The sequence below is a fragment of the Anomaloglossus baeobatrachus genome, chromosome 3 (assembly GCF_048569485.1).
Source record: "Anomaloglossus baeobatrachus isolate aAnoBae1 chromosome 3, aAnoBae1.hap1, whole genome shotgun sequence".
Classification (NCBI taxonomy): domain Eukaryota; kingdom Metazoa; phylum Chordata; class Amphibia; order Anura; family Aromobatidae; genus Anomaloglossus; species Anomaloglossus baeobatrachus.
In genome coordinates, this window is record NC_134355.1 from 676,511,492 (window position 1) to 676,523,935 (window position 12,444).

Sequence of the window (12,444 nt, forward strand, 5' to 3'; positions counted from 1 at the left end):
CGGCGTGGATAGGAGGAGGAGACCGGAGGGGACGGCGTGGATAGGAGGAGGAGACCGGAGGGGACGGCGTGGATAGGAGGAGGAGACCGGAGGGGACGGCGTGGATAGGAGGAGGAGACCGGAGGGGACGGCGTGGATAGGAGGAGGAGACCGGAGGGGACGGCGTGGATAGGAGGAGGAGACCGGAGGGGACGGCGTGGATAGGAGGAGGAGACCGGAGGGGACGGCGTGGATAGGAGGAGGAGACCGGAGGGGACGGCGTGGATAGGAGGAGGAGACCGGAGGGGACGGCGTGGATAGGAGGAGGAGACCGGAGGGGACGGCGTGGATAGGAGGAGGAGACCGGAGGGGACGGCGTGGATAGGAGGAGGAGACCGGAGGGGACGGCGTGGATAGGAGGAGGAGACCGGAGGGGACGGCGTGGATAGGAGGAGGAGACCGGAGGGGACGGCGTGGATAGGAGGAGGAGACCGGAGGGGACGGCGTGGATAGGAGGAGGAGACCGGAGGGGACGGCGTGGATAGGAGGAGGAGACCGGAGGGGACGGCGTGGATAGGAGGAGGAGACCGGAGGGGACGGCGTGGATAGGAGGAGGAGACCGGAGGGGACGGCGTGGATAGGAGGAGGAGACCGGAGGGGACGGCGTGGATAGGAGGAGGAGACCGGAGGGGACGGCGTGGATAGGAGGAGGAGACCGGAGGGGACGGCGTGGATAGGAGGAGGAGACCGGAGGGGACGGCGTGGATAGGAGGAGGAGACCGGAGGGGACGGCGTGGATAGGAGGAGGAGACCGGAGGGGACGGCGTGGATAGGAGGAGGAGACCGGAGGGGACGGCGTGGATAGGAGGAGGAGACCGGAAGGGACGGCGTGGATAGGAGGAGGAGACCGGAGGGGACGGCGTGGATAGGAGGAGGAGACCGGAGGGGACGGCGTGGATAGGAGGAGGAGACCGGAGGGGACGGCGTGGATAGGAGGAGGAGACCGGAGGGGACGGCGTGGATAGGAGGAGGAGACCGGAGGGGACGGCGTGGATAGGAGGAGGAGACCGGAGGGGACGGCGTGGATAGGAGGAGGAGACCGGAGGGGACGGCGTGGATAGGAGGAGGAGACCGGAGGGGACGGCGTGGATAGGAGGAGGAGACCGGAGGGGACGGCGTGGATAGGAGGAGGAGACCGGAGGGGACGGCGTGGATAGGAGGAGGAGACCGGAGGGGACGGCGTGGATAGGAGGAGGAGACCGGAGGGGACGGCGTGGATAGGAGGAGGAGACCGGAGGGGACGGCGTGGATAGGAGGAGGAGACCGGAGGGGACGGCGTGGATAGGAGGAGGAGACCGGAGGGGACGGCGTGGATAGGAGGAGGAGACCGGAGGGGACGGCGTGGATAGGAGGAGGAGACCGGAGGGGACGGCGTGGATAGGAGGAGGAGACCGGAGGGGACGGCGTGGATAGGAGGAGGAGACCGGAGGGGACGGCGTGGATAGGAGGAGGAGACCGGAGGGGACGGCGTGGATAGGAGGAGGAGACCGGAGGGGACGGCGTGGATAGGAGGAGGAGACCGGAGGGGACGGCGTGGATAGGAGGAGGAGACCGGAGGGGACGGCGTGGATAGGAGGAGGAGACCGGAGGGGACGGCGTGGATAGGAGGAGGAGACCGGAGGGGACGGCGTGGAGACCGGAGGGGACGGCGTGGATAAGAGGAGGAGACCGGAGGGGACGGCGTGGATAGGAGGAGGAGACCGGAGGGGACGGCGTGGATAGGAGGAGGAGACCGGAGGGGACGGCGTGGATAGGAGGAGGAGACCGGAGGGGACGGCGTGGATAGGAGGAGGCTGAAAGTGGTCTCATTCATCAATGTCCTGAAGGATCCCGCCTCGTCCTTCGTGTTCTTAACAGTTAGTGCACTAAAGGATTCCTCCTCATCCTGCTGTTCTCATTGGTCAGTGCACAGAAGTTAACTTGAGTATGACAAAATATAAAAAAAAAAAACGAAAATGGCTTTGATCTTTTAAAGTTTAACTCTTTTGATTGGCTCTTTACCATTTCAAACATGGGGAATTTTTTTTTTCTATCTAGACATCCAGAATTTGTTTCTTATTTATAATTTTTCTTGTAGTCTTTTATTGCTATTTTCTTTCACCAGCAGATGGCGCCTCTCTTATTATTCACTCAAATCACCACTTGCACCAGCAGATGGCGACTGTACATTACATATTTTTTGCAGTATTTCCTACCTTTTACCAGCAGATGGAGATGTGCCATTACATATTTTTTGCAGTATTTCTTAGCTTTTACCAGCAGATGGCGACTGTACCATTACATATTACTTTTCTGTATTTCCTACCTTTCACCAGCAGATGGCGACTGTACATTACATATTACTTTTCTGTATTTCCTACCTTTCACCAGCAGATGGCGTCTGTACTTTATATTTATTTTCGGTATTTCCTACCTTTCACCAGTAGATGGCGATGTGCCATTACATATCTTTTTTGTATTTCCTACCTTCCACCAGCAGATGGCGCCATTGTTATTACAAATATATTATCACTTATTTTTACCACTGCAGCCAATCATCTTTGCGTTTCTGTTTTCTCCATTAAAAAATGTCCTCAAAACCCAAATTATTCCATTTATTAAGTATATTATATATCATAAAACCGTGCCATCTGCCTTGTTAGTAAGGACAGGTAGTAATATCAAGAAGTAACCACATAATATGTCTCGGCACGCCGGCCTCCAGAACATTTCGCAGCTTTTCACCCTCTTTCCATCCATATATCTGAAGGGTAGTCAGGGTGCCCAGCAGCACAGAGTATTTCAGGAGAGAAGCATGCTGTGGATGGCGTCGTACGTTGTTGTGGGACGCGGCCACCCGTCATCTCTGCGCTCTTTTATTTTTTGCTTTTCCTTTAGAGGCAGTTAACTATTGGCGAACTGATCGCCTGTCATCCGGACGTCCTCTCTGGTGGCACTACGTGGCGGTGATATTTTCTCTTCCGCCCTCGCAGGGGCACGTGTGTTATTTTCTCTCCATCGCTCTCCTCCTCTGAAACTTTTTGTAAATAGCAATTTGTGGCACCTTGGGACGTGCGGTGGTCGTCTGTATTCCGGGAACAGCTGGAGCTCGGAGCCGGGCTATCAGGAGGCACATGTTCAAAGCGCTGTGTGTTTGATGAAGGCGCAACGTCGTGCTGTGTAATTGGATTTGTGTGCAGAACGTCTTGTCGGTGCGCTCAGTGTTTATCCCCGCAGCTACTCCGAGGCTGACGATGTGGAGTTGAGCCGTCTCAGATAATTAAAAAAAAAAAATAAATAAGAAATTCCTGCTCTTTTCCTGGAGGACTCGATCTGTGCGTCTCCATCTAATGTGCAGTGTTTTTTTACATGCAGGTTGAAGACCAAAACATCTGCCAAATACGGTCTGTCTGCTCAGCCCCGGCTCGTGGACATTATTGCTGCCGTCCCTCCACAGTACCGCAAAGTCCTGCTGCCAAAGTTAAAGGCGAAACCCATCCGGACCGCCAGCGGGGTAAGAAAATATAACTACTATAATACTGCCCCCTGTGTATAAGAATATAACTACTATAATACTGCCCCCTGTGTAGAAGAATATAACTACTATAATACTGCCCCCTGTGTAGAAGAATATAACTACTATAATACTGCCCCCTATGTACAAGAATATAACTACTATAACACTGCCTCCTATGTACAAGAATATAACTACTATAATACTGCCCCTATGTACAAGAATATAACTGCTATAATACTGCTCCTATGTACAAGAATATAACTACTATAATACTGCTCCTATGTACAAGAATATAACTACTATAATACTGCTCCTATGTACAAGAATATAACTGCTATAATACTGCTCCTATGTACAAGAATATAACTACTATAATACTGCTCCTATGTACAAGAATATAACTACTATAATACTGCCCCTATGTACAAGAATATAACTGCTATAATACTGCCCCTATGTACAAGAATATATCTACTATAATACTGCTCCTATGTACAAGAATATAACTACTATAATACTGCTCCTATGTACAAGAATATAACTACTATAATTCTGCCCCTATGTACAAGAATATAACTACTATAATACTGCCCCTATGTACAAGAATATAACTACTATAATACTGCTCCTATGTACAAGAATATATCTACTATAATACTGCTCCTATGTACAAGAATATAACTACTATAATACTGCTCCTATATACAAGAATATAGCTACTATAATACTGCTCCTATGTACAAGAATATATCTACTATAATACTGCCCCTATGTACAAGAATATAGCTACTATAATACTGCCCCCTATGTACAAGAATATAACTACTATAATGCTGCTCCTATGTACAAGAATATAACTACTATAATACTGCCCCCTATATACAAGAATATAACTACTATAATACTGCTCCTATGTACAAGAATATAACTACTATAATACTACCCCTATGTACAAGAATATAACTACTATAATACTGCTCCTATGTACAAGAATATAACTACTATAATACTGCTCCTATGTACAAGAATATAACTACTATAATACTGCCCCTATGTACAAGAATATAACTACTATAATACTGCCCCCTATGTACAAGAATATAACTACTATAATACTGCCCCCTATGTGCAAGAATATAACTTTTATAATAGTGCCCCTATATACCTGACCAGCTTCCCTGCTGACGAAAAACCTCCCCACCCCTGCTAAAGAAAAGCCTCCTTACAGCAGGATGTTGCCTCCACCATGTGTGACGGTGGGGAGGGTGTTTTCAGGGTGATGTGCAGTGGTACATGGTGTTTTGCGTTTAGCCCAAAATTTCTCCTTTAGTCTTATCCTGACCAGAGCACCTTTTTCCACATACTCACTGTGTCCCCTACATGGGTTCTTGGAAACTGCAAACAGGACTTCTTAAGAAAAACGTCATTTCTTCGGCGCTCCATTGGGAGACCCAGACGATTGGTGTATAGCACTGCCTCCGGAGGCCACACAAAGCATTACACTAAAAAGTGTAAGGCCCCTCCCCTTCTGGCTATACACCCCCCGTGGGATCACGGGCTGCTCAGTTTTCAAGCTTTGTGCGAAGGAGGTCAGACATCCACGCATAGCTCCACTGTTTAGTCAGCAGTAGCTGCTGACTATATCGGATGGAAGAAAAGAGGGCCCATACTAGGGCCCCCAGCATGCTCCCTTCTCACCCCATTCCGATTGGCGGTGTTTGTTAAGGTTGAGGTACCCATTGTGGGTACGGAGGCTGGAGCCCACATGCTGCTTTCCTTCCCCATCCCCCTGAGGGGCTCTGAGGAAGTGGGATCTTACCGGCCCCCAAGCCCTGAGGCCGGGCTCCATCCACAGACCCATAGAACCTGCTGGATACGGAGCTGGGTACCGTTCAGGGACAAGGCCCTGCTACATTCAGGTACTCTGTGTCCCCGTATGGACAGGCCGCGCACACTCCAGACTTGCTGGGTGTGCTAGTGCGCCGGGGACAGTAGCGCTGCGCGCTGGGGTTACAGTCACTGCAGTTTCTCTGAGGGACTTTATGTGTTGGGGACTGCCGCGCCGGCCGCCCCTGGAGCGGCGGCGCGGCTGAGACTTGTGGTGCGCCGGGGACTTAGCGCCGACCGTGCTTTTACGACGGCGGCGCTTATAAATCTAGTCCCCGGCTTTTGCGGCCTAGCTCCGCTTCGTTCCCGCCCCCACCCTGTCAATCAAGGAAAGGGAGAGACGCTGTTCTATAGTCAGCGCCGAGGGCTGGAGTCTTATTTACATACTCCAGCCCTCTCACTAGGCACAGTGGGACGCAAGTTTCCCGCTTTTCGTCTGGACACACCCAGGGCCCGCCCCTCTCCACAGGACGGCGGCAGCCATTCCTACATGCAGTCTGGCTGGAGAACGGACACAGGCTCTGGGAGACCCAGACAAGGGATTTCTGGCGACCACACACCCGCGTTAAGCGGGCGGTAAGCAGCACATTAGTGCTGGCCCCACTAGTGCCACAGTGTTATATTGGTGTATTTTTTTCTCTATACCATATATATATATATATTGCACTGTAAGGTCGCTTCTTGGCTGTATACCCTATATTGCTCTGAGGAGACGACAACATGTCATCCGCAAAACGCAAGGGTGCCAAGACACAGGCTGTTTACACTGCTTGTGCCGCTTGTGGGGCTGATCTACCGGCAGGTTACAATGACCCCCATTGTGTGCAATGTTCGGTCCCTGTGCCACTTCGTCAGCCGCAGTCTATGGTGGTAGTGGCCCAGGCAGAGTCACCGGTGAACCCTGTCCCGGTGACGGGGACAGAGTTTGCAGTTTTTGCTGACAGGATGTCTGTCACTATGACAAAAATCCTAGAGACCTTGCAGGCCAGGCCAGTTACTCAGTCCATGGACACTGCTGCGTCAATGTTCCCCGGTCCCCCTCAGTTGGAGTTAATCCGTGCTTCAAGGGGGTCCCAGGCATCTCAGGCTGAAGGCTCTGACTCAGACGATAGTCCCAGGCAGCCTAAGCGTGCTCGCTGGGAGAGACCCCCCACGTCATCACGCGGATCAGGGTCTCAGCGAGAAGAGTCTCTACATGATGAGACAGAGGAGGGGGATCAGAAGTCTAATCCTGAAACCGCTCTCAATCTAGATACCCCTGATGGTGACGCTATGGTAAATGACCTTATAGCGGCCATCAATAGACTGTTGGATATTTCTCCCCCAGCCCCTTCAGCAGAAGAGGCAGCTGCACAGCAGGAGAAGTTCCATTTCAGGTATCCCAAGCGTAAATTGAGCTCTTTTCTGGACCACGCTGACTTCAGAGAATCAGTCCAGAAACATCATGCTTATCCAGACAAGCGTTTCTCCAAACGTCTTAAGGATACACGTTATCCCTTTCCCCCTGACGTGGTCAAACGCTGGACCCAGTGTCCAAAGGTGGATCCCCCAATCTCCAGGCTTGCGGCTAGATCCATAGTTGCAGTGGAGGATGGGGCTTCACTTAAAGATGCCAATGACAGACAGATGGACCTTTGGTTGAAATCTGTCTATGAAGCTATCGGCGCGTCGTTTGCTCCAGCATTCGCGGCCGTGTGGGCACTCCAAGCTATTTCAGCTGGTCTGGCACAGGTGGACTCTATCATACGTCCAGCAGTGCCGCAAGTGGCGTCCTTAACTACGCAAATGTCTGCGTTTGCGACCTATGCTATCAATGCTGTCCTGGACTCTACGAGCCGTACCTCAATGGCGTCTGCCAACTCTGTGGTTTTGCGCAGAGCCTTGTGGTTAAAGGAATGGAAAGCGGATTCTGCTTCCAAAAAATGTTTAACCAGCTTGCCACTATCTGTAGACAGACTGTTTGGTGAGCAATTGGCTGAAATCATTAAACAGTCCAAGGGTAAAGACTCCTCCTTACCCCAGCCCAGATCAAGCAAACCTCAACAAAGGAGGTGGCAGTCGAGGTTTCGGTCCTTTCGAGGCTCCGGCAAGGCCCAATTCTCCTCGTCCAAAGGGACTCAGAAGGAGCAAAGGGGCTCAGATTCCTGGCGGGCTCACTCACGCCCCAAGAAAGCAACCGGAGGAACCGCTTCCAAGGCGGCTGCCTCATGACTTTCGGCCTCCTCCCTCCGCATCCTCGGTCGGTGGCAGGCTCTCCCGCTTCTGCGACATTTGGCTGCCACAGGTCAAGGACCGGTGGGTAACAGACATTTTGTCTCACGGGTACAGGATAGAGTTCAGTTCTCGTCCTCCGCCTCGGTTCTTCAGAACTTCCCCACATCCCGACCGAGCAGATGCCCTTCTGCAGGCGGTGGGCTCACTAAGAGCAGAAGGAGTGGTGATCCCTGTTCCTCTTCAGGAACAAGGGCAAGGTTTTTACTCCAATCTCTTTGTGGTTCCAAAAAAGGACGGCTCGTTCCGTCCTGTTCTGGACCTAAAGCTGCTCAACAAGCATGTGAACGCCAGGCGGTTCCGGATGGAATCCCTCCGCTCCGTCATTGCCTCAATGTCTCAAGGAGATTTCCTTGCATCAATAGACATCAAAGATGCTTATCTCCACGTGCCGATTGCTACAGAGCACCAGCGTTTTCTACGCTTCGTTATAGGAGACGAACACCTTCAGTTCGTAGCTCTGCCATTTGGTCTGGCGACAGCACCACGGGTTTTCACCAAGGTCATGGCGGCAGTGGTAGCAGTCTTGCACTCCCAGGGACACTCGGTGATCCCTTACTTGGACGATCTACTTGTCAAAGCACCCTCTCAAGAGGCATGCCAACACAGCCTGAATGTTGCGCTGGAGACTCTCCAGACTTTCGGGTGGATCGTCAACTTTTCAAAGTCAAATCTGTCACCGACTCAATCACTAACGTATCTTGGCATGGAGTTTCATACTCTCTCAGCGATAGTGAAGCTTCCGCTGGACAAGCAGCGGTCACTACAGACAGGGGTACAGTCTCTCCTTCATGGTCAGTCGCACTCCTTAAGGCGCCTTATGCACTTCCTAGGGAAGATGGTGGCAGCAATGGAGGCAGTCCCGTTTGCGCAGTTTCATCTGCGCCCACTTCAATGGGACATTCTCCGCCAATGGGACGGGAAGTCAACTTCCCTGGACAGGAAAGTCTCCCTTTCTCAGACGGCCAAGGACTCTCTGCAATGGTGGCTTCTTCCCACCTCATTATCACAGGGAAGATCATTCCTACCCCCATCCTGGGCAGTGGTCACGACAGACGCCAGTCTGTCAGGGTGGGGAGCAGTTTTTCTCCACCACAGGGCTCAAGGGACGTGGACTCAGCAGGAGTCCACCCTTCAGATCAATGTTCTGGAAATCAGGGCAGTGTATCTTGCCCTACAAGCCTTCCAGCAGTGGCTGGAAGGAAAGCAGATCCGAATTCAGTCGGACAACTCCACAGCGGTGGCATACATCAACCACCAAGGAGGGACACGCAGTCGGCAAGCCTTCCAGGAAGTCCGGCGGATTCTGTTATGGGTGGAGGACAGAGCATCCACCATATCAGCGGTTCACATTCCGGGCGTAGAAAACTGGGAAGCAGACTTCCTCAGTCGCCAGGGTATGGACGCAGGGGAATGGTCCCTTCACCCGGACGTGTTTCAGGAAATCTGTCGCCGCTGGGGGGTGCCGGACGTCGACCTAATGGCGTCTCGGCACAACAACAAGGTCCCGACCTTCATAGCGCGGTCTCGCGATCAAAGAGCTCTGGCGGCAGACGCCTTAGTGCAAGATTGGTCGCAGTTCCGGCTCCCTTATGTGTTTCCACCTCTTGCACTCTTGCCCAGAGTGCTACGCAAGATCAGATCCGATTGCAGCCGCGTCATACTCGTCGCCCCAGACTGGCCGAGGAGGTCGTGGTACCCGGATCTGTGGCATCTCACGGTCGGCCAACCGTGGACACTACCAGACCGACCAGACTTACTGTCCCAAGGGCCGTTTTTCCATCGGAATTCTGCGGCCCTGAACCTGACTGTGTGGCCATTGAGTCCTGAATCCTAGCGTCTTCAGGATTATCCCAAGGAGTCGTTGCCACCATGAGACAGGCTAGGAAGTCCACTTCTGCTAAGATCTACCACAGAACGTGGAGGATTTTCTTATCCTGGTGCTCTGCACAAGGAGTATCCCCCTGGCCATTCGCGTTACCTACCTTTCTTTCCTTCCTGCAATCTGGGTTGGAAAAGGGCTTGTCGCTCAGCTCCCTTAAAGGGCAAGTCTCGGCGCTATCCGTCTTTTTTCAGAAGCGTCTAGCACGACTTTCTCAGGTGCGCACGTTCCTGCAGGGGGTTTGTCATATCGTCCCTCCGTACAGGCGGCCGTTAGATCCATGGGATCTAAACAGGGTACTAGTTGCTCTCCAGAAACCGCCTTTCGAGCCCCTGAGGGATGTGTCACTTTCTCGACTCTCACAGAAAGTGGCCTTTCTAGTGGCGGTCACGTCTCTTCGGAGAGTGTCTGAGCTAGCAGCGCTGTCATCCAAGGCTCCCTTCCTGGTGTTCCACCAGGACAAGGTAGTGCTGCGCCCCATTCAGGAGTTTCTCCCTAAGGTGGTATCCTCTTTTCATCTTAATCAGGATATCTCCTTGCCTTCCTTTTGTCCTCATCCAGTTCATCGGTATGAAAAGGATTTACATTTGTTAGATCTGGTGAGAGCACTCAGAATCTACATTTCCCGCACGGCGCCCCTGCGCCGCTCGGATGCACTCTTTGTCCTTGTCGCTGGTAAGCGCAAAGGGTCGCAGGCTTCCAAAGCCACCCTGGCTCGATGGATCAAAGAACCAATTCTTGAAGCCTACCGTTCTGCTGGGCTTCCGGTTCCGTCAGGGCTGAAGGCCCACTCAACCAGAGCCGTGGGTGCGTCCTGGGCATTACGACACCAGGCTACGGCTCAACAGGTGTGCCAGGCAGCTACCTGGTCGAGTCTGCACACTTTCACCAAACATTATCAGGTGCATACCTACGCTTCGGCGGACGCCAGCCTAGGTAGAAGAGTCCTGCAGGCGGCAGTTGCCTCCCCGTAGGGGAAGGCTGTCTTGCAGCTCTAACATGAGGTATTTCTTTACCCACCCAGGGACTGCTTTTGGACGTCCCAATCGTCTGGGTCTCCCAATGGAGCGCCGAAGAAGAAGGGAATTTTGTTACTTACCGTAAATTCCTTTTCTTCTAGCTCCTATTGGGAGACCCAGCACCCGCCCTGTTGTCCTTCGGGATTGTTGGTTTTTTTCGGGTACACATGTTGTTCATGTTCAACGGTTTTCAGTTCTCCGATGTTACTTCGGAGTGAATTTGTTTAAACCAGTTATTGGCTTTCCTCCTTCTTGCTTTAGCACTAAAACTGAGCAGCCCGTGATCCCACGGGGGGTGTATAGCCAGAAGGGGAGGGGCCTTACACTTTTTAGTGTAATGCTTTGTGTGGCCTCCGGAGGCAGTGCTATACACCCAATCGTCTGGGTCTCCCAATAGGAGCTAGAAGAAAAGGAATTTACGGTAAGTAACAAAATTCCCTTCTTTTGAAAGCAAGAAACCTTGCCGCTCTTCTATAAAGGCCAGATTTGTGGAATATATGACTAATAGTCATCCTGTGGACAGATTCTCTCCCCTGTGCTGCGATCTCTGCGGCTCTTCCAGTGACCGTAAGCGTCTCGGCTGCTTCTCTCATTAGTGCTCTCCTTCTTGGGATGTCACTTTCAGTGGACGGCCATGTCTCGGTAGGTTTGCAGATGTGCCGTACTCCTTCCCTTTTTTGATGAACAGTGCTCCGTGAGGTGTTCAGAGCTTGGCTATTTTATTATAACCTATCCCTTCTTTCCTCTTCTCCTCTTTATCCCTGACCTGTCCGATGTGTTCCTTGGTTTTCATGATGCTGGTTGATCCCAAATGTTCTTACACAGACCTCTGAGGTCTTCACTGAACAGCAGTAGTTATACTGAGAAGACATTACACAGGAGGAGGCGATGTACTGATTATGTGATTTCTAGAGGCGATCGGTCACTATGGATTTTATTTAGAGGGATCAGTAGACAGGGGAGTGAATATAAATGCACAACAAAATTTTAAGATTTATCTTTTTAAAGTATTTAGAATACCAGGAATAATTTCTTTTACAGTTACCAACACTAAGTACAAGTATTTGTGATCGCATAAAATCCCAATAAAATACATTTTAAGTTTGTGGCGGTCATGTGAAAATATGTGGAAACGTTCACAGGGTATGAATACTTTTTCAAGGCTCTGTATAATACTATCCCCTAAGTATAATAATATTCTTTTGTTTCCTGTTGCAGATTGCTGTTGTAGCTGTCATGTGTAAGCCTCACCGATGTCCGCACATTAACTTCACCGGAAACATCTGTGTGTAAGTGTTATTTGCATAATCCATGCACGTGAAAATGTATACGCCTGTGTGAGCGAACCCTTACTGACGCCTATAATCTGTCTATATCCACTGCTAAACTGAAAAAATTTTGACGGGGAAACGAAAAATAACAAAGCTAACGTGGTTGCAAAAGTGTGAACACCCTCTCATAATTGGGGATGTGGTTCTGTTGAGAATTAGCCATGGTACGTAGTATTCTGTACTCGGCCGACGTCATTTACAGCGATTCTGATTAACCCTATATAAAATTATACTGTTTTAAGGCTATGTGCCCACGCTGCGGATTTACCGCGGATTTTGCCGCGGATTTACCGCGGATTTGCCAAAAATCTGCAGCAGCGGCACTTCCAAGCCATTTCAATGGCATTTTGGAAATGCTGTGCCCATGCTGCGGATTTTTCCGCGGCGGATTTGCCGCGGATTTTGATCCGGAAAAATCTGCAGCATGTCGATCATTGTTGCGGATTTTGTTGTGGATTTTTCCCATGCAAGTCAATGCAAGGTGTAAAATCCGCAAGAAATCCGCAGGTCTGTTCCCAC

The 12,444-nt window shown here is 51.3% G+C and overlaps 1 protein-coding gene across 1 annotated transcript in view; it reads left to right on the top strand.

Moving 5' to 3' along the window:
• ELP3 (elongator acetyltransferase complex subunit 3) overlaps positions 1 to 12,444 on the top strand; it is a 208,414-nt gene that overhangs the window by 21,159 nt on the left and 174,811 nt on the right. Inside the window, exons 3-4 of the mRNA XM_075338841.1 lie at positions 3,394 to 3,532; positions 11,813 to 11,883. Coding sequence (XP_075194956.1) covers positions 3,394 to 3,532; positions 11,813 to 11,883 — 210 coding nt within the window. The remainder of the gene's footprint in view (positions 1 to 3,393; positions 3,533 to 11,812; positions 11,884 to 12,444) is intronic.